The 21,865-nt window shown below is 38.6% G+C and overlaps 1 protein-coding gene across 2 annotated transcripts in view; it reads left to right on the top strand.

Moving 5' to 3' along the window:
• Positions 1–8,653: 8,653 nt before the first annotated feature.
• The window catches only part of LOC149823309 (E3 ubiquitin-protein ligase PRT6-like), a 133,201-nt gene continuing 119,989 nt past the window's right edge, over positions 8,654–21,865 (top strand). For both annotated transcript variants that reach the window (XM_090018775.1, XM_090018774.1), the window contains exons 1-4: positions 8,654–9,749; positions 16,201–17,322; positions 18,392–19,674; positions 19,776–19,916. In XM_090018775.1, coding sequence (XP_089874901.1) covers positions 9,678–9,749; positions 16,201–17,322; positions 18,392–19,674; positions 19,776–19,916 — 2,618 coding nt within the window. In that variant the 5' untranslated portion in view covers positions 8,654–9,677. The remainder of the gene's footprint in view (positions 9,750–16,200; positions 17,323–18,391; positions 19,675–19,775; positions 19,917–21,865) is intronic.

The raw sequence follows: 21,865 nt of genomic DNA on the forward strand, positions 1-21,865 counted from the left end.
TCTGTTCTTCTTTTGACACCTAATTTTCTTATGTTCGTTCATTTTTCTTTTATGTACTCAATACAAATCTGAAAGTCGGTGAAATCAAGGAAATCAAGGAAATCAAGGATTTCACTCATCACAAGCCTTTCAATTCTTTGTTTATAAATGTGACCTAAGCGTGTGTATCATAATAAAGCAAAATTCACATTTGTTAAAATTTTTTTTTGCACCCTAATCACTTGAATGCAAAGTTTTATTATATGAGACAACAATATTAAGTAAATATAGGTTATCAACTATAGATAAAGAACCGGTCCCAATAAAATTTGAATCAAGATATAATTTGAATTGGCTATTTCTAAATAAACAAGAATAACCAGATTTATCTAATGCAGAAATAGAAATCAAATTTCATCTAAATGAAACCTAAATGTCCTTATTGCCTCAACTTTAACTGATTTATCATCTCTCACATAGATAAATCTTTCAACATCAATTAGCTTTTGACAACTTAGGCAACTCTGCATGGACACACTTATGTGAGTGGTAGCACCAGAATCCATCCATCAAGTGTGTTTAGGTATAAAAGTTAAATTAACCTTAGAACAAATCAAAGCAAGAAGCGTACTTTCTTTTCACGCCAAGCATGATATTTGGTTTAGTCATTCATGTGACCCTCCCCTTTGCAAAAGAAATAATTGGACTTTAGATCCTGATTTCTCTTTTATTTCTTCTGAGATTGAGGGTCCACTGCAACTTAAATATTCCTTTTCTTTTTCTTAAATTTATCCTTAGAGGCTATTGTCAAGTGAGCACTCTCTGTCTTTTCTTGATTTATCCTTTCTTCTTCTTGCAAATAGTGATAAATGAGCTTATTAGGAGTCCATTTGTCTTTCTGACAGTTTTAATTGACCTTAAACCAACTGTATTGCGTAGAAAGAGATCAAAACTAAGTGCTCGAGTAAGTCCATAGACAATTCTAACTTTAGTGCTTTTAGTTTTAAAGCAAGATGAGACATTTTCATAACATACTCTCTAATATTCCTTTTACCTTTATACCTCATTGAAACAAGACTCGAAAGGAGAGTGCTTGTCTGAGCCTTTTCGTTTTTAGCAAAACGCTTTTCGATTTCCTCAAAGAACGTCTTGGCATTAACCTCTTCAGACATAATGCCCCTAAAGGTTTTTAGAATTGCACGCTTCATGATCATAAGACTCATGCAATTAGATTGATCTCACCGCTTATAGTTTCTTTTATCCTCAGTGAAACTCCTATCTGTAAGAGCAGGTGGTTAATCCTCTCGAAGTGCAAGGTCTAGATTCATGCATCTGAGAATAATCATAACATTCCCTTTCTAGTTTTTAAAGTTAGAGTCATTCAAAACGAAGATCAAATTTATATTTGCAGATATCGTAGAAGCAAATGTATTAACTAAATCAAGAACAAAATGAGCTCGCAATTGGCATACATATCCACATGCATTAACATAAACAAGCATATTTAAACTGTGATGAATCCCATTATAAGACACCCAACACAACATTGGCATTCAGTCTTTGGACAAAAATGTCAACTTGTAAGTGGTACTCTCATCACAATAATCAAATATGGACAATTAATCTTATTAAAAATGAGTTTTTATTTGGACCGACTTGTTATTCACATGTAAAACCGTATAATCCTCTCATATTTATTACTGAATATATATATATACATATATATATATATATATGGGCTCGACCAAATAATAATCTTCCTTTGGGCCGATCACTATTTGCATGAAACCTAAATATATAAATATCTCATTATTCCAAACAAGTCAAATTTTACAAGTGAGGTTACTTTGGTAACATGTTGTTTCAATCAACTCATTTTAGAATATCAAACCTTTATCATGAAAAGACTATCATAATTCAAATATATCAATACATGCATATAAAAAAAAATATAGCCATTATCAATACATGCATATGAACAAAAAGAAAATATAACCATAATTAATATAGGGTCGAAAAGTAACTGAAGACAACCCTCTAAAAGGACTCAAAATGCATACTTAATGGCCTTAAATCGAATAATAAAATCCTTAAAAGTTTCTTAATTTTTTTATTACGAGTTTAAGGGCACATGCGAAGGTTTGACCCATGAGGATCGGGCCAGACCCAACTGGTGGGTCATAATAGGTCGGGTCTGCCCCCCCCCCCCCCAATCCAAGTCAGTTCAGTCCCCTTAACTTGACGGGGATCGAACCAGGTCAGATCAGAAGGTCAAACTTGGCCTGGTTGGGCGCACAGAGGGATCAATTGACTCGGTTTAGTCCCCGCAACTAAGTGGGGACCGAACCGAGTCAGCCATCCCCCGAAAGAAACAGAAAACCGGCTCGGCTCTGGTTGGAAGACAAACCCAACTCTGTTGAGGGCCGAACCGATCTCAGGTCTGTCAGCTGAAGGCCAAACCAGCCTCGGATCGATCAACTGAAGACTGAATCGGCCCTACTTAGGTCAGCTGAAAGCCGAACTGGCTTGAGTTGCCATATCGGCTGAAGCCTGTGTCAGCCATGCACTGCTATACACTGGCCCCAAAAAAAAGAATCACACGGGTCGCTGGATCGGCTGAAGTTCGAATCGGCTCACCGACTGTTGCAGTGGAAGGCAGAACTAGATCCCAATTGTCACTATTCTAATAGGCATGGAAGGTACCTTGAGGGTTTTACATAGCATTGCCAAAATCGATCTGAATCGTCCGATTCAGATCTAATTACCCCAACGACGATTCAAAAGGGGTCGATTCACAAAAACTTCAATTCATTTGTTTATTATTTTTAAGGGGGTTAATAAATTTGTTTAATGTTTTTTATTATTTTATGACACATATCATTTGATGGGAAAAGGTTGATGATTTGTACACAATTCGATTTGATTTGATTCATAGGTTTTCTTAAAAAACCGATTCCCCGGTGAACCGATGTTTAAAAAAAATACTAGTTAGTAGTCAGTACCGTGACTAAAATATTACATTAGCACCAACTTAACCAATCATTTATACAAAAAGGTCCGGGTATGGTGACAATTAAGATGACCTGAGTCCGGATCCAAATGTCTGATTAACACATTGCCCGGGTATAGACCCGACCAGACCCGAGTTTTGACTATGATCTGCAAATTTTTAATGTAAAAATGACAAAAAATATTATTTTACCGGGTATGGTCCGAGTGTTGTTCATGTAGTTTTTATCGGATTCAGGTATGGTTTCGCTTATCGTAGACCCGATTAGACCTAGGTTCAGACCCGATACCATACCCAAAAATCTGGCCCAAGTCTGGTTCCACATGGGTCCTAACCCAACCCAACCCAACCCATTGATACTCCTAATGTCAATATCTTGCATACTGACCAACGTGTGTCACAAATTATTAAAATAATATTAAAAATATTTAAATACATCAAAAAACTATATTATAACATTTTTATGGGTTTATTTAAAAAATTCAAACGGATCTGTTTAATATCGATTTCCTACTGATGTGATACAAATCTACCGATTCAAGCCACTTCGCAACAATTTTGACAACATTGGTGTGATCAACATAAATTACCGTTTGTATGAGAATACACGCTTGTAAAATGAACATGGCTTTATCCAAGAATAAAATGCAATTTTACCAAGGACCATATTTGGTACAAATATTTTTTGGTATATAAATGCTTATTTTTCATTTTCTTTCATTTTTATGGTTGTTTTGCGTGAATCTAACTTAAATTTGTGATCTAAATATTTTTCTTAGTAGGAATCAGGCTTTCATAGGGCTTCAAAAATCAATAGTTCACAATGTGAGATTTTGGTGGCGTTCGGAAGCTAATGCACCAATCAATTTGTCATTTATTATTATTTTTTTTGAATTTTCGGAAAAAATCGTGCGAATTCTTAATTTTTTTTGTTGAAAATCAGTAATAAAGTTTGCCACAAAAGAAATTTGCATATCTCATGATGTCCACACATGTGAAGGTTAAAATGATCATTTTATCACCTTACATTTGCGAGTTTAGACATCAGAAAAAATAGCAGAAATTGTAATGTTTTTAGGAAATCATGTCAAATTAAGTGTACAATAATCATTTTCTCAAAAAAAAAAACTATTTAAAAGCTAAGCTCCACTATTTTGAATGTGTTGAATATAATTATGAGGCCCTATTGGATAAAAAACAACGTGTCGTGTCGTGTCATGAAGATCAAGGCATTTGTACCTACAAACATTTGTAATAAATTATTACCCTTTGCCTACCAGTTATACAACTATACCATTGGGTCCTACCACCCCATAGGTAAGCTATTACCCTTTTTATCAGCAAGTTTTTTCTTACTCGGTACACTCATGAGGAGTCGTTTTCCCTTAAAAGTGTGCAATCATTTTTTATAAGAAAGTTCTTTTTTTGCATTTATTATGTGGGCTCCATCAGGTTTTTCTTGTGAACTTTCACTCCTCTTAAGCTCTTAAGAAAGAGACCCTCATTCTTATGAAAGATGACCTCTTTCTTAAGAAAATACATGAAACACACACCCTTTTAGTAACTTCTATGTAAAAACTAGTTGTGCCTACTTTACAGATTTTGTTTATTATAGCCTCATTTGATTGGACTAAATTTTGAAATATGGGTTTTGCTTGATACCTGACTTAATGCTGATATTCTATTTGTTTTTCATGCAATTTTTTTATATTCTAAACACTTTAAATTATGTGGGTTGTGTTGGGCTTTATGTTTTCAACCATGCATAACTTGAACTCGAGCCCAAGTACATGTTATTTGGGCAAGTTTGAGTGCATCTTGATGAGTCAAATATCCGACCTGTTGACAGCCCGATCCATAAGTATACATCAAAGAGATTAGGGATGTCAACTGATCAGATATAGGTCAGATATATGACCAGAAACCAAATCTGTTTAATCAGATTTGGTAGAACATATGACATCTTCTTAATAATCGAATTTGGATCTCGTACACAATATTAGATCCAAATTTGAAACCAAATCCGAATTTGATGGAAAATCCTAATCCAAGCATACATGTGATATATTCAGGGATGCAAACAGGTCGGATCCGGAACAGCTAAATACATGAGGAAGTCGGATTTTGTCGGATCCTGGACAGCCTAAAATTGCAAAATCTCCATCCTGGGTCCGACTTATTTGCATCCCTAAATATATTTGACTAACTACTCAAACCTGAATTAGGTAATACCTTTTCCCATCTAACTCTAACTCCAAATTTTAATCTGACTAGGGAATATCCCATTAGGTTGTCTGCAATACCTACATCCAAACTGAATCTGACCTGTTAATTCTTTAACAACAGATGACAGTTGTGGGCAACCACACTGATTTGCTTTCATACTTTTTAGATCATAGATGGACCTGGATCAACATGAGGTCTTGGTGGTTGTAGCTACTGACCCACGACTGCCTTGGATTTAGTGCCATCCACATCAGATGGATGAGAATGGACCCAACCCCACCAATACTGTGGTGGATCTCCTACCATAATCCCTTCTTCAACACCCTAAGAGTCCCAGCCAACATATCCAAAACCGTGTAGGTAGGAAGGTTAGATTTGGTTTGGATATATGGTTCACTGAATCTGACCTAATTGGATCCTGACTAATCAAATAGGGATGGTAGAACTGAATTTGGATCATACTAGCATAAAATAGCTATTCAAATACATATCTGCATATAATCAGTTTGGGATTTGGGTCAGACTTGGATGCAAAAATTAAACTGAAAATGTTCATACTATCCTTGCAAAATAGTGTGCTTCTCAAAATACTAGTAATTTGATATCTCCTGCAAGTCTAAAATCGCCAATTTTCAATTTTTTTAGAACATTTTTGTGTTTCGCACATACGAACCTGCTGACGTGATATATAAGTATGTTGTAGAATGTTTGGAACCTTTCAATAAAAAAAATTTATGCAAAAATTCGCAAATAAAATATGACATTCATCAATATAACTTGTAAAACTTCACTTAAGTAAATACTCTTCAAGGAGATCCACAAATGTGTGTGACATTCGTAAAAAAAAATGTTGCGAATATCCTAGACTTTCATACTTTGATGAGACTGCTACAAATACAGTACTTCACAAATATAATTTGTGAACCTCCTGTATGTAAATACTCCTCGAGTAGCTCTGCAAATGTGTGGGACATTCGCAAATACCTGAATAATACTAGTTTGCTAACATAGTTTCACATCAATTATAGAGACCTGATTATGTATAACATCAATTATTCAAGAAGGTTTTTCACATTAGTTGGGACAACTGCATGCATTTTGTGTGCATGTTAAGAATATTAATATCGCCTACTACTTGGGACAATTAGATGCTAATTGACTGACTGCCATAGAGTGGCATGACCGAGCTTGATCAAGCTAATTGACTGACTGCCAATTTCATCAAACAATATGCCATAGGGATTCTCCTGGCTTGTCATGTCCTGAATTTAAACATTTTTTCCGAGTTTTTTTTTTCTAAACTAAAAAAAAAAAACTGTTTAAATTTGGATGTATTTACTATCCAAACTGAACCCGCTCAGGGTGTGTTTGACTCATAGTAGGGATGGCAGTGGACCGGGGGAAAGCGAGGCCCCGCCCCGTTTGGACCGGGGATGAAGGGTATGAAACGGGGATGGAGACGGGGACGAAGGTTAAAATCCATCCCCGTCTGGGGGTGGAGGCGGGGATGGACGTGCACTTTTCCCCACCCCGCCCCGTCCCCGCCATAATCCCCGCCCCCAACCACTTTACCCCGCAATATCCCCGCCCCGCCTCATCCCCGTTTGAACCGGGGATGAAGGCGGGGATGGAGGATAAAATCCATTCCCCGCCGGGGATGGAGGCGGGGGTGGAGGATAAAATCTTGAGGCGGGGCGGGGGTGGAGACCTTATCCCCCGCCCCGCCCCACTGCCATCCCTAACTCATAGGATGTTCCTGGGCAGGGACTGACCGGTACCTGCTCGGGCGCTGTCACACATTTGATATGAGGTCTGGGACACATCCCAAACAGGGCCTGTGGGCTGCAACTCACAGGTCCTAGTCAAACGCCACTTAGGGTTTGATTGGGAGGTGGTATTTGGTAACAATCGTTGACAATGGCTTGTAGAAGATCTATGTCAATTCAATATGAAAGGAATGCCCTTGTCTAGAAGCACCTTGCGTGTGAGGCTAACAAAGAATAAATATCCTTACAAGAAAAGGAGTCCATTATCTGTTCCATGTGAAGGAATCCAAAACAAAGATTCCAAAAGAAATGTTTCATGTAGGTTCTGTTCATACTTTCATATTTCCATCAATTATTTTGTTTTAAGCCACCAAATCGTAAACCATGAACCTGGATTCTTATAGCTAGCTGGACCTTTTGGTTCTAATCTCCTTTTTGGATAATCCAAGGGGTAAACCCGGCATCAACAACCATGCATTGGTTGGCCTCTGGTTGATAAAACCCTTGAGGTTCACCTTATTCATCAGGACTATACCCAGCTTTAACCTTGTTCCCGAGATGCCACCCATAGGTTTTGAACTTATGACATCCTGTCAACTTGGTGACATTCACAAGTTCCCTCTAGGAGATGAAGGGAGCCCTAATTAGCTCATCTCTTATTCTTCTTATCTCACCTACTAGTTGGATTCCTTTTGGTTCTAACTCTCTTTTTTGATGATCCAAGGGGAAAACCCAGCATCACCAACCATACATTGGTTGGCTTCTAGTTGATAAAACCCTCGAGGTTCCTTCTATACATCAAGATCATACATAGCTTTGACCTTGTGCCCGAGATGCCACCCATGGGTTTTGAACTTATGACATCCTGTCAACTTGGCGACACTCACAAGTTCCCCCTAGGAGATGAACGTAGCCCTTATAAGCTCATCTCTTATTCTTCTTATCTCACCTACTGGTTGGATTCCTTTTGGTTCTACTTCCCTTTTTGGATAATCCAAGGGGAAAACCCAGCATCACCAACCATAAATTGGTTGACCTCTGGCTGATAAAACCCTTGAGGTTTTCCCTATCCATTAGGATTATACCCAGCTTTGACCTTGTAACCGAGATGCCACCCATGGGTTTTGAACTTATGACCTTATAAGCTCATCTCTTATTCTTCTTTATCTCACCTTAAAACCAAGGTTGGTATAACAAACAACACACGATTCATAATCAAAATTTGAAGCAACGGCAATGCTCATCTGGTTAAGGGATCAGGTGCAAGATGATTGCACAAATATTTGTGCATTATTGCGGCCAGGGCCTGCCAGGTAGGGGTGGCAATTTCTGACACGACCCGCCAACCCGCCTCTTAGGCGGGTTCGGGTTGGGCTTAAGCCAACCCGTAACGGGTCGACCCGTGTAACCCGTTTATTAAACAGGTCGGGTTCGGGTTGGGGGTATGCCAACCCGGCTGACCCGTTTAATAAACGGGTTAGGCGTGTGGGTCAACCCGCCAACCCGACCCGCCAACCTGAAAACCCGTTTACCCGACCCAACCCATTTATTAAATGGGTTGGCGGGTCGTGTCGGGTTACCCGTTTATTAAACGGGTCGGGTTCGTGTTTGCCACAGCCGACCCGTTTAATAAATGGGTCGGGTTCGGGTTGAGGTATGCTGACACGCCAACCCGCCAACCCGACCCGATTGCCACCCCTACTGCCAGGTGTGGAATCCAAGACCTGATGGAGGGCGATGGAGTGCTTAATGCACAAATTTTTGTGCAATCATATTGCACCCGATCGGAACTCAAGTGTAAGGGGGCGTCATAAGTTGAAATCTAGAGTGTGCTTCCATGACTGCAGGACCGAACCAGGGCTTAGTCCTTGCTAGGCAAGGGGCATTTGAGGCTTTATGCCAACCAGCACTGCAAAAAGCGCATGGGTCTATCAATCCAAGTCCAAATCCAAATCCAAGTCTAAGTCCAATTCCAATCAGCCAATACCTATATTTAGTAATGCTTACATCCAAACCAAATCTGATACATTCTCATCCCCAAATTCAAGTCAGAGATATTCAAACATTTCTTTTGGGACGGGCACCACACTTCAAAGTTAAATCTGGGTTTGGACCCACATAAGTCCGAACCAGATCCAACTCATTGACACCCAGCCAAGACCCTTCTCGCTACTGATCCTATCACACTATGTCACAGGGACTTGCCCTCGTATTGTGCTCCTCGGTATACTATTTTTAATAGAAGAATGCACAAAAAATAGCGTGTCTCATGTCTTTTTATCCGTGTCATTGTGACATTGCTATCATACGGACTAAATCTGAACTTCGGATCCGAGACCCGGATCAAAAGATCCCGCACAAGACCGACCCAGGTCCGAAAGATCGTGGCCCAGGCCTGCAAAGGCTGTGGAACAGTGGAAGGACCCTCGTAAAAAAAGTGGAGGTGTAACGTAGGGGAAAGCCGGCTTGTGGGCTCTCTGGGAAATGCAAAGCTCGCTTCTAAAACGTCTCTCCTTGTCGTTCTAGACGTCTCTAACAGAGAGAGAGAGAGAGAGAGAGAGAGAGAGAGAGATGAAAACCGTAGGAAGAGGAGGATTAAGCATCCTTGAGCAGCCATCTTTATCTTGATTTAGGTAACACTGGGGCGGCAAAGGCGCTGGACCGGGCAGTGGGGTTGTTGGCGGTGGCTGCGCTTCATGGCCGGGATGGACGTCGATTCGCCTCCGCCGCAGCTTCCGATCCCCTCGCCGACCGAATTGATCATTCGGGTAAGCCACTTACCCGATCTCATGAGCGATTTCTTTCTATTCGAATCTGCATTTTACTTTCTGGTTTCTGATCTTCTGCTTTCGACTCTTGCGATTCATTTCTACAATTTGTAGTCTCGGAATTCGGTTTCAGTGCATCTGCTTCTATGGGGGGCGTTTGTTTTCGTACTTGAGGGTTGTTTCGGCCCTTTTGCGTAGCTTGAAGACGTTATCTGATGCGAATTTGATGAATTCACGTTTGTAGAAACTGGGAATTTAGGGTTTGGTGATGGGATGGTCTGCAGAATTAATTGTACTCGCATGGTCGGCAGTTAGTTCCCGTCGGGTTGTACTAGTTCAGTGCACCATTTGAGCGAACTGAATCGAATATGTAGGTTCTGAGTGGTTCCTTGACGTAGAATTGGACATGATTTTGGAAGCCTTGATTACAGAGCAATCTTTTTCTAACTTGCAGTCACACCCTTGTTTTGGAACAGCGTCCCTAGACAGGGGTTGAGGGTGAGGGTGTCTTTTTCGTTGCCATGCTTGCCTTGTGTCAAGGGTGTCTTAAGCATCGAGGTCAATGTTATGTGCGGAATGTGCGTGAGCGAGATAACATGGTAAAATGGTTATTTTTCCGTTGAGATAGAGCTGCATAAAACTTTCCTCTCTAACACCCAAAAACAGAAATAGAAGATAAAGTATTAAAGGAAAATTTAGGTGTCCTTACCATGTAGGGGCTGTGTTTGGGTGAGGAAAATTGTCTCCAGCTGGGGATTGTTGTTAAAAGAGCACAACCCTAAATATGGTTGTTGCAGTCTGTGGTTGATATATGCTAGAAAAGAAACAATTTATTTGGAGAAATTCAATCTTAGTGTATCACTTGGCTTTTAATACAACATTGTATATAGAAGATAAAATGCAAGCCTTGTCTGGAACAACAAGAGGATTTAAAGGTGCCACTGAAAACTGGGAGTTTATCATCATCCTTTGAGTTGGTAACACAGAATTCTGATCAATTATGTTAAAGGAAGATGGATTGATTCGTGTTACTAATAATCACTAATCCCCAGTGGGAGAGATGCGGCGCTCTGCTACGCGAACACAGATTTATGTATGTAAACTTATAGGTATTTTCTTGTATGTTTTTATGTATCTATGTTTTCATAGGTTGATTCATCTTAAAACATCACCAAGTCTCACATATATGTCTGTGCATATGTGATGGCTACTGCATGTTCAGAACTATTAACTCATTGTGTTCATAATAACATAATTTTGAAACATGTTTCAAGTTCCAATAAATTTCAATGAGACATACGTTCTTCTCATCGTTAATAACGTACTGGAAGTCATCAACTGTAGAATAATATGGATAATTTGAAGCTCTTCCTCCCCCTCTCCTCTAGTTGCTAGCATATGCATCTTGCACCAAAGCAAGAGAAGACCAGTTATCCACTTATTTAGTGTCTGTCTAAATTCCAGTTACTTATCAAAATATATGGTTTGTATTTGTCATTAGCTGGTTAGTAATAATCACTATTTCTGCATTGGATCTCACGTTTGTGGAAAGGTGGTAGATGGCTTGGAGTTTTAGGCCAGTTGGTGATTCTTATGGCTGCGGTAGAAGTCTAGGTCCTTTCAAAGGATTGACTTGTTCTTTCAAAATACAAAGAACAACATGATCTACAGGTTCACGTGATTGGGGTCCTGGGAAATTGATTTCTACCTTATATTCTTGAGTTGATAAACCTAGTTATTTATGTAATGGCTTACTTATCTGTTCTGCCGCTTGAGTCCTTGTTATCTTTTTCTTTTCTTTCTTTTGAAAATCCTGACTTCTTTTAAGATAATTATTTGATACTTTTGTTTTCTTTCCAGAGATTGTGTTCCCCCTTCTTCATCCTCTTTGATCTCTTCACTCCTACCTCTTGTGTGTGCTTGTTATCTAGTTCTTAATCTTCTTGCACTGCTCTCAATGGTAATCCTGAACTGCAATTTCTTCTTTTTTGATTGTGTGTTAAATCTCAAGCATTCCCTTTTCTTTGCTAAGAATCCTTGTAGCTCTGCCCCTTGTTTCACTTCTTGTTGAGGGTATGAAGATTCCTAGTTGAAGTAAGAATTCTCTAGTTTACTGGTTTACATTTTGACTGTGTTCCCTAACACAATTTGTTTTTACTAAACTCCGTATTTTTCGTCTCTCTATCACGTTCCTTTTTTTTCCCCCTTCTCTTTTTTAGATGACTAGCCCCATTTTGTGGTACTTTTGGATAGAGACTTGCATTCTATGCGATGAAGATCCATGGGTATTTTGTTTATTATATTCAATTTGACATGATCTTGTAGTATATACTATATATACTGTTAATGCCCCATCATTAGGGGAAAGTAATATTGAACTGATGTATATCGATTATGGACCAGATTGTAAGAATATCTTCAACAAGATACTATGATCAAGACCTTAATATTCTTGATGATATACACGTGCACACATGCACAATAAGAACTCTTTAGAACACTTGTGCACAAAAGCACAACCCACTAAATCTCACAAATGCACACAAGCCTAAAAATATAAGAAATTTGTATTGAAGAAATTGGAGAGCATAAGCTCCAAAGAATGCTTTTACAAAGGGGAGAAGACCCCTATATATAACACAAAAAGGGGGGCCTTGGAGAGGCCCCAATGTGATCATTGGAGCCCCTCCAACGATCATATTGGGTCCCTCCCAAGGCAATCCCAAAAAAGAATAAAAGAAAGTAAAAAAGAAAAAGGAAAAAAAAGTAAAAAGGAAAAAAAGAAATTATATACACATTCCAAAGGGAATATGCGCAAAAATGTAAAGGACTAAAACGCATGACTGATATATATTTATATATATATAATTAGATAGATACATATACATATATGTGAAATATATATGTATATGTATCTTTCTTTATATATATAAAATATATATGGGCATTACAATGATAATGGATTACAATTTAACACCCCCTCAAACTTAGGGCATGATGACCGAATGTTTGCCAAGAAGAAAGTTGAATCACAGAGAACACAGAGCTTTGGTGAAGAAATCTGCCAACTGATATTCTGAAGTTACATACGGAAGATCTATGACTCATTTGAGATATGCTTCTCAAACATAGTGACAGTCCATCTCAATGTGTTTAGTCCGCTCATGAAATGCATGATTTTTGACTATATAAATTGCACTCTTGTTAGCTTGGTGGGCCCTTCAACATTGATCCCCATATATTCTAATAACTGATGAATCCATACAATTTTCATGGTAGTAGTTGTCATGGTTCAATATTCACTTTCAGTAGAGGATAAAGACACTTTTTGCTGCTTCTTGCACCTCCATGAGATCAACGAGTCTCCTAAAAACACAAAAAACCAGTGGTGAAGTGACAGTTATTTGGGTCACCTCCCCAGTCAGAGTCAGTATAAACAATTAATTTCAATTCAGAAGAGGAGGATAAGAATACTCCCTTGTTTAGTGTACCTTTTATGTATCTCACACTCCGCAAGATGGCACTCATGTGAACTGATGTTGATGCATGTTGGAACTAACTTGCAGTATGAACTGCATGAGAAATATCTGGTCTAGTAATACTCATATACATCAATGATCCCACAAGCTGCCTGTAGGGGGTGGGATCGGAGAGAGGAATGCCATCATCAATCTTCATTTTAGCTTCTACTATAGCAGGAGTTTCACAAACTTTATCATTCGTAATACCTGACTTGTCACTAACCTCAGATGCAAGCTTAGTTTGAGACAAAAAATACTCTTTATGAGAGTATGCCACTTCAATACCTAAAAAATAAGTTAGAAATCGCAAATCAGACATTTCAAATCTATCATTTAAAATTGATTTTATGCTTTTAACCCCTTTAGTATCACTTTCGGTTATTAGCATATCATCTGCATATAAAAGCAGAATGACAATCCCTGCATTGGTTTTTCTAACGAACAAAACAGTGTCAGTGAAACAGGATGAAAAACTATTTTCTAACATTACGGAGTTAAACCTATCATACCAAGCCTTGGGGTTTGTTTTAAACCATAAAGTGCTTTTCGAAGTCAAAGCACTTTCTCTTTGGGAGTCTCCATTCCTGGTGGAGCATTCATATATACCTCTTCATTTAAATCGCCATTTAGGAAGGCATTTTTAACATCCATTTGATAGATGTTCCATTTGTTAATTGAGACAACGGTGCTGAAGCATTGGACAATGACCATTCGGGTCACACGACAAACGTTTCTTCATAGTCAATCCTATATTCTTGACTATATCCCTTTGCAACCAATCGAACTTTATATCTCTCAAGAGTTCCATCGCTCTTAGTTTTTACCTTAAATACCCATCTGCACCATATTGCTTTTTTACCCTTAGGAAGAACTTGAAATTCCTAAGTTTTTGCCCTGTTGAAAGCTGAAAGCTCACGTTTCATTGCTTTCAGCCACTCATCATTCTTTTTGGCTTATTCGAAGTTCTTGGGTTCTACATAGGAATGAATGGCGTTAAGACAAGCTCTATGTTTAGGAGTAAAGGAATCATATGAGATGAACCTAGAAGGCATCTTTCTATTTCTCTCAGTTCTTCGTAGATTTTCATCATTTGTTGAATTGGAACCACTAGGTTCACTGTATCTTTCAATAGCACTCCTAAAACTGCATCTGTATCTATGAGTATATGTTATAGGGTCTCTCGATGCTCCTTCATCACTATGTTGGGAGATAGGAAGATGGAAGGGGATATCTTCTTCGTCTTCTTTATTATTGGCCTCATTAGGAGTGAGTTCATCATCACTATCATCATCATGAGCTAATAATTCAAATAAAAATGAGTAATCCATGTTTTCTTTAAAAGGTTCACTTCTTTCAAACCCATTAACATTTTTCAGAAAACTCACATTTTTGGAAACATATAATTTATCATTCTTAATATCATAACAACGAAACCCTTTTTGGGTTTTGGAATATCCAAGAAAGGCGCAGGCAATGGCTTTCGGTGAAAGCTTGTCGTTCTTGTCAGTAAGAACAAAGCATTTGCAACCAAAAATTCTCAACCGACTATAGTCGGGTTCTTTGGTAAACAACATTTCAAAAGGCGAGATATTGTTCAAATTTTTTGAAGGTAGCCGATTTATTAGATAGACAGATGCTAAAACAGCTTCAACCCAAAAACCTTTTGGAATGTTTTGAGAAATAAGTAGAGTTCGAGTTATCTCTATTATGTGTCTATGCTTTCTTTCGGCTAATTCATTTTGTTGAGGAGTTTTCAGACAAGATCTTTAGTGAAGAATACCATGACTTTCAAGATAATTATTGAATGTTCGAGTTAGTTTTATTCTGTATGAATTATACCATTGCGTTGTATTTTTTTCCCTGAATGATTGCATCCTAAATTGGCATGTTCATGGGAGTGCATGTGCATGCTTGAATGCATAGCCACCTATGCAGTTTCTTGTGTTTGTGCATGTGTGTGTATACGCTCTTTTTATGTGTGTGGGTTCGTGTGCGTGTTTAGTTGCATTAGTTAGTTACTTTGCCTGATAGTGTTCTGCTCCTGGTCCTGCAATGTCATTCCAGTACCCTTAGCCAAATGGTGATGAAGCCCACTTGTCCAATTCTGCCCAACTTCATTTGTCTTGGTAAATCAGTTAATCTTGTCTATTTCAATTTTCCTCATGTGGTTAGTACTTACAGATCGACTTCCACCCCTATCCATAGTTTGTCTTAAAGAACACCAATTTTCTCCCCAATGTGATTTAAGTAGCAAGTACTCTTATGTTGTTATCAGGTTGGCAACTATTGCTCAGAGCAGATAATATTTCTTTAAAATGTTCTGAAATGAAGATATTCCCCACGTCCTTCACTGTTAACCGTCAGATACACAGAACTAAGTTGGCAGTTAGTCTTAATTTTGAATAGTGGTGGTTTGAAGAACTCCAGTTTTTCCTTTGCTTTCACTTGGTTAAGTAAATGGACATGTACAGTGTGCCTGTAATGTTGTGCATTTTTTTTTCCTTCTCCGCCTTCTCTTTATATGGGAAATAATTGTTTTGCATGGTGGAGGTCTTTTCTATCTCTTAGATAGAAGGTAACTGGTTTCTTATTTTATCATCAGATGTTACTATCAATAATTTGATGAGAGCGAGAGAGAACTTGCATAGCTGCCTTCATTCGGACATGGGTGGATTTTGTTTTTCCCTACATGTGAATGCATGCGTGCCTATGGAGTCCACGTTTTGTGTCCTTTTATTGCTGGAAACTTGATTAATGTGTGTCAGCATACATTTATTCCTACCTTGATTTTTTTCTTCCTCATTCTTATGGTTTCTGTGTATGTTTCTTTCACTTTTTATTGTTGACAAAAATAATGTTCTGTAAACATATGGTAATTTTGGTTCCCAGCTATTTTTCACTTTGCAACTTTTACTGTTTGCTTTTAACAGAGACTTGCTCAATTTGGAGTTCCTAAGGAGCTGTTGGAACAACTACAACCTGGCCTTGTAACGTTCGCTGTAAACAACAAATGTCAGTTACCTGAGTTGGTTTATGCTATCTTACCCACTGATGGCTTGATAATGGATCTTTATTGCATAGTCAAGACACAGGGTTCTCCAGGGGTCATGATTAAGAAAATTATAAAGGACCATTATCATGAAAGCATGCTGTGGATGCAGTGGCTGATGTTTGAAGGTGAACCAGGGGAGGTGCTGAAGGACTTGGCTAGGAGTAACAACAGCCGTGGTGTATGTGGAACTGTTTGGGGAAATAATGATATTGCATACCGGTGTCGAACGTGTGAGCATGATCCAACATGTGCAATTTGTGTGCCTTGTTTCCGGAATGGGAATCATAAAGATCATGATTACTCTGTCATACAAACAGGGGGGGGATGCTGTGACTGTGGTGATGTGACTGCTTGGAAAAGGCAGGGGTTTTGCTCCAAGCATGGAGGTCCTGAGAAGGTCCAAGCTCTTCCTGAAGACATTGCTAAGTCAGTAGAGCCTGTTCTTGATGCGCTACTCCTGTTGTGGAAAGATAAGCTATTGCGTTTAGAAGCAGAGCTTCATGAGAATGCTGAACAAGGGGAACCCAACATGGAGTTGGAGCTCTCAAAGGGGTTTTCTTCCACTGCTATTGACATGCTTCTGGAGTTTTGCAAGTGCAGTGAAAGTTTACTCAGATTTATTGCGACTAGAATCTTTTCAGTATCGTCGGACTTATTGGGTGTAATTGTCAGAGCACAAAGATTTTTTCCTAAAGATGCTGCAAGTGAGCTCCACGAATTGATCCTGAAGTTGCTGGGGGAGCCAAGATTTAAATATGAATTTGCTAAGGTATTTATAAAAAATTATGCTGACATTGTAAGTGAAGCTATCAAAGAATGTGGCGAAGGCAATAATGTGGATGTCTCTGAGAATCCATTGTTATCAAGTTTTTCAGTGCAGATCTTTACTGTGACAACCTTGACTCCGCGTCTTGTGAAAGAAAACAATCTTTTAGGCATTTTATTGGGATGCTTGGAGGAGCTTCTTCTATTTTGCATCAGCACCGATGGTCACATACAGGCAATTCTCTGCCTCTTCCTATATGGTTGACTTCATTGTCTTCATTTGAATTTCTTTTCAGGTTAAGCTATTGATTTTTGTTCTTTTATTGTTACTATAATCATCCTTTTGGATTTAAATATTTGAATTTGTGGATGTTGATTAAGCCGTTGATTTTTAAAGTTTTTTAATGCTTTTTAAGCCCTCATAAAAGCGATCCTGCCTAAAATAGGGAAGCCACTTGCCCTCATAAAATGAAGCCTGTCCAAAATGGGGTCCTCGGTATAAGGAACCCTTTTGCATTTTGGCCATTGTAAAATGAAGCCCACCCAAAATCTCTCTCTCTCCCTCTCTCTCTAGCCTTTGCCGGTGGACCATTACCATCACCACCAGTGGGATTATTGTGCGACACCAGCCAGAAAATGGCCGACCTTATTTTTTCTTATTTATTTATTACAGTTTTTGGTGACCAAAATCCTGAAAACCAGGTTTTGGTCACCCATGGATGGATTTTGGCAAACCAGTTTTGCCAAAAACCAAGTTTTGCTCCGTCATCCAAACAGGGCCTTAAGTGGTGATTTGTATCTGTTTTTGGATTTTTGCTGGTACCATGATAGTCCTGCTGGCATTCATGGTAGAAATGCTTGTTTCTCCAAAAATAGATGTCGTTCATGTCATATGATAGCTTATCCTTCAGCTCCTTAATGTCTTGTATATAAGTTGATGACATCATGTAACTTGATGTTAGTCTATAATGATTCTTTTGCACCTTGTCTTGGTTGAGCATCAGAAAACAAAATGGGGTTATGGTGATCAGGTAGTTTCTTATTTCATAGCAGTAAGTTCTCTTTCATCTCTAATTTATATTACTTTCTGCTATCAGCCATGGTCCCTTCTGGTAGCCTTTTTTACAATATGATTAATTTTTGTTATAACTAATGACTTTAATTATTCATATTTTTATAATAACTAATATCTCATTGTTTATAGTTACATTTCAAAGCTGTTGACCTTCTTGGATATAAAAAGTGTTCTCTGAACTCTCCTCTTATCTGCTGGTGATATAAGTTGATGTTAACTCTTTTGCCAGGGAAATAGGTGGCAATGTGTATATGAACTTATTTTTAGCTTGGTTAACGATATACACTTTGTTATGAGCCATAGTGAGGTGCCCAAGTTTGTTTCTCGAGAGCGTCAAGATATCTCCAGAACATGGATACGAATTTTATCTCTTGTGCAAGGGATGGATCCTCAAAAGAGAGTGACAGGTCTCCATGTGGAGGAGGAGACTGAGAATTGGCATGCATCTTTCATGCTGGAAAAGTTAATTGGAAATATACACCTATTGTTTGTGGCTGGAGCTTTTTCATCAGTTGATGTTGATGAGATTAAGGATAAAGCTCTGTTTTACGTTGGCTTGCAAGATATAGATGATGACAGCCTTCGGCATGCAAAAGTTGGTAGGTTGTCTGAGGAGAGTTCTGCTTGTAGTGTGACAGAAAGCAAACTGGGTGTCACTTCTTGGGTGGCCAAAGACATTGCTCAAAATATGGATCATGATTTTGTTCCACGTACTGTAACGTGGCTGATGTTTGAATGCCTAAGAGCCATTGACAAATGGTTAGGATCGCCTAATAGATTAAGATCTCAGTTGATTGCAGCAAGTGCTGAAATGTCTATTGGTGATTCACTTATTAGGACTGCCAGATCAAAGATAAGGAGCAGAGGTGTCATGAGAATATTTCAGTCTTCTGCTGCGAATTTGCAGGTGCCTGCAGCTGGTACATCAAGGCAGTCTAGTTTAAGGTCTGGTTCTTCTTCTGGTTATGGTGAACTGGCAATAAACTGTGATGCAGATGGTAACAGCAGAGCTGGTATGACAGTCGTTGATGCTGGGCTGGATAATATGGATTTTGGACATGCTGGTTTTATCAAAGAAGTACAAACGGGCATGAATAACTTGCCTAGAGATGGTATTGCAGAGGTGAACTGTGAGAGTGGGGTGGAAGGATTAGGCATTCTAAGTTTGAGAGAGTGGCCTGATATGTCTTTTGATGTTGATTCCGAAGATGTATCTATTCACCTTCCTCTGCATCGGCTAATTTGTTTGTTATTGTATAAAACAATAAAAAAATATCACGAGGGATCTGAAATGCTGGAGACTACAGATAAAAATGCAACTAACTCGCCTGGAAGTTTACAGATTTTTTTTGGGCTTGTATTGGATGGATGCCATCCACGTGGATTTTCTGCCTTCATGATGGAACATCCGCTTCGTTTTAGGGTATTCTGTTCTCAGGTTCGTGCTGGTATGTGGCGAAGGAATGGTCATTCAGTTCTGTCCCTGTGCGAAAACTATCATAATGTTCATTGGTAAGAGGATGCCTGGGTTTGTTCTTTTCGCATCAACACGTCTTGCTTTTCTCTATACATACATGGAAATATACAATTGGTCATTTGGTTTGTTTTGTCAGGTGTGAACAAGGTTTGGAGCTTGATCTATTCATGCTGCAATTTTGTGCTGTATTAGCTCCACCAGAAGCATTTGCTCGAAGGATCATAGAAAGATTTGGGCTGTTGAGTTATCTTTCTCTAAATCCAAGACGTTCTAATGAGTATGTTTTCAGTTTTGTGCTTGATATTTGTTTTTGTTGTTACTTGGTAATTCTTTTACCTTCATGTATGTAATACTATTTAGATCTTGGCTCTTCAAGGGTTGAGATTAGTGAGTGTTCTCTTGAGAGTGAAGGTCAGAAAGTTTTGGTCACTTGCTGTTGAAGAAAAGTCACATGATAAATATTTCTAGGGCTGGAGAGGTATGGTTTTGGGGATGAGCTTATGGTTGTGATTCTAGTTGTAAGGGAGGGCATTCCACTTGCCCTTGAGTCAATAGGGAAAATAGTCACCAAGGTGCCCTACACATATATGCTCCGAATCTGTTCAGGTGCTCTGGATATAAATGCTAAGAAATGTGCTAAGGAGTGTGATCTTTGGGTCATAAAATGTTTGGAGTGGGTGTTACTTTTGACCTCCTTTTCATGAAATGTAGATTCAAGCTTTAGCAGCTATGCTACCTGGGCATTGATATGAGTGTTGGTATTGGACATGGGTACAAAGTTTTAGACACATAAAATTTTCAAAATGTTGATAGTTAGACACACACACACACACACATATAGGGAAGGGGGACCATCCAACCAAAGGAAGGTCCAAAATCTACAACCGTCGATGGCGTTCCTTTTCTAACTATCGAGTTTTTCATTGATCGGACTTTACATATTGAATTTTTATCATTCATTTAGTGAGCATGTTTTGGATTATGAATTTTTGATGTTTAGAAGCGTTTTTTGAAAGCACTAAAATCAACAGCCCATGATACTTTGTATTGTAAAGTTTTAAATGCATTGTGAGCCATTGATTTTTCACGTTTCAAAAAACTTATCTATATGTCCTAAAGTCTTCATGTAACACATATTTCTTACTAAATACAACAACAACAACAACTACGCATTCATCCCAAAACAATTGGGGTCGACGATATGAACCAAAAAAGAAAATCATTCTGGGTCTTCCACATGAATCCTTCTCCTCCAATCATTTCTATCCAATGCCATGTCCTCGGTGAGGTTCAAAGCATTCATATCCTTTCCTATCATCTCCATCCAGGTCTTCCTAGGCCTACCCCGACCTCTTTTAACTAATATATTTTCCCATTTCTCCATCCTTCTAACTGGAGCATCATTAGGCCTTCGCCGAATATGTCCAAACCATCGTAAACGATTCTCTCTCATCTTATTTTCAATGGGTGCAACGCCTACCTTCTTACGTATCTCCTCGTTCCGAATCTTATCTTTTATTGTATTTCCACACATCCATCTAAGCATACGCATCTCAGCTACACTCATTTTTTGAATATGATGTCTCTTGGCAGCCCAACATTCTGTACCATATAGTAAAGCGGGCCTAATAGTCGTCCTATAAAACTTTCTCTTCAACTGCAATGGCATTCTACGATCACACAACACTCCAGTTGCACTTTTCCATTTCATCCACCCAACCTTTATCCTATGATTTACATCTCCATCAATTTCTCCATACTTTTGAATGATAGATCCCAAATATTTGAAACAATCATCCACCAGTATTTCTTGCTCACCAAGCTTCACTACACTCCCATCACTACTTCGTTGCTTACTAAACCGACATTCCATATATTTTGTCTTACTCTTACTCAACTTAAAACCTCTTGCTTCCAATGTTTGTCTCCATAATTCTAACTTAGCATTAACCCCAGCTTTAGACTCATCAATCAAAACAATATCATCAGCAAACAACATACACCACGACACATTTTCTCGAATTGCGATAGTGATGGATGAGCTTACGAGATCAATTCAAGAAAATGTACCGTGGTGTATGTTGTTTGCTGATGATATTGTTTTGATTGATGAGTCTAGAGCTGGGGTTAATGCTAAGTTAGAATTATGGAGACAGACATTGGAAGCTAGAGGTTTTAAGTTGAGTAAGAGTAAGACTGAATATATGGAATGTCGGTTTAGTAAGC

The sequence above is a fragment of the Nuphar pumila genome, chromosome 10, assembly GCF_984573655.1.
Source record: "Nuphar pumila chromosome 10, dmNupPumi1.hap1.1, whole genome shotgun sequence".
Lineage (NCBI taxonomy): Eukaryota > Viridiplantae > Streptophyta > Magnoliopsida > Nymphaeales > Nymphaeaceae > Nuphar > Nuphar pumila.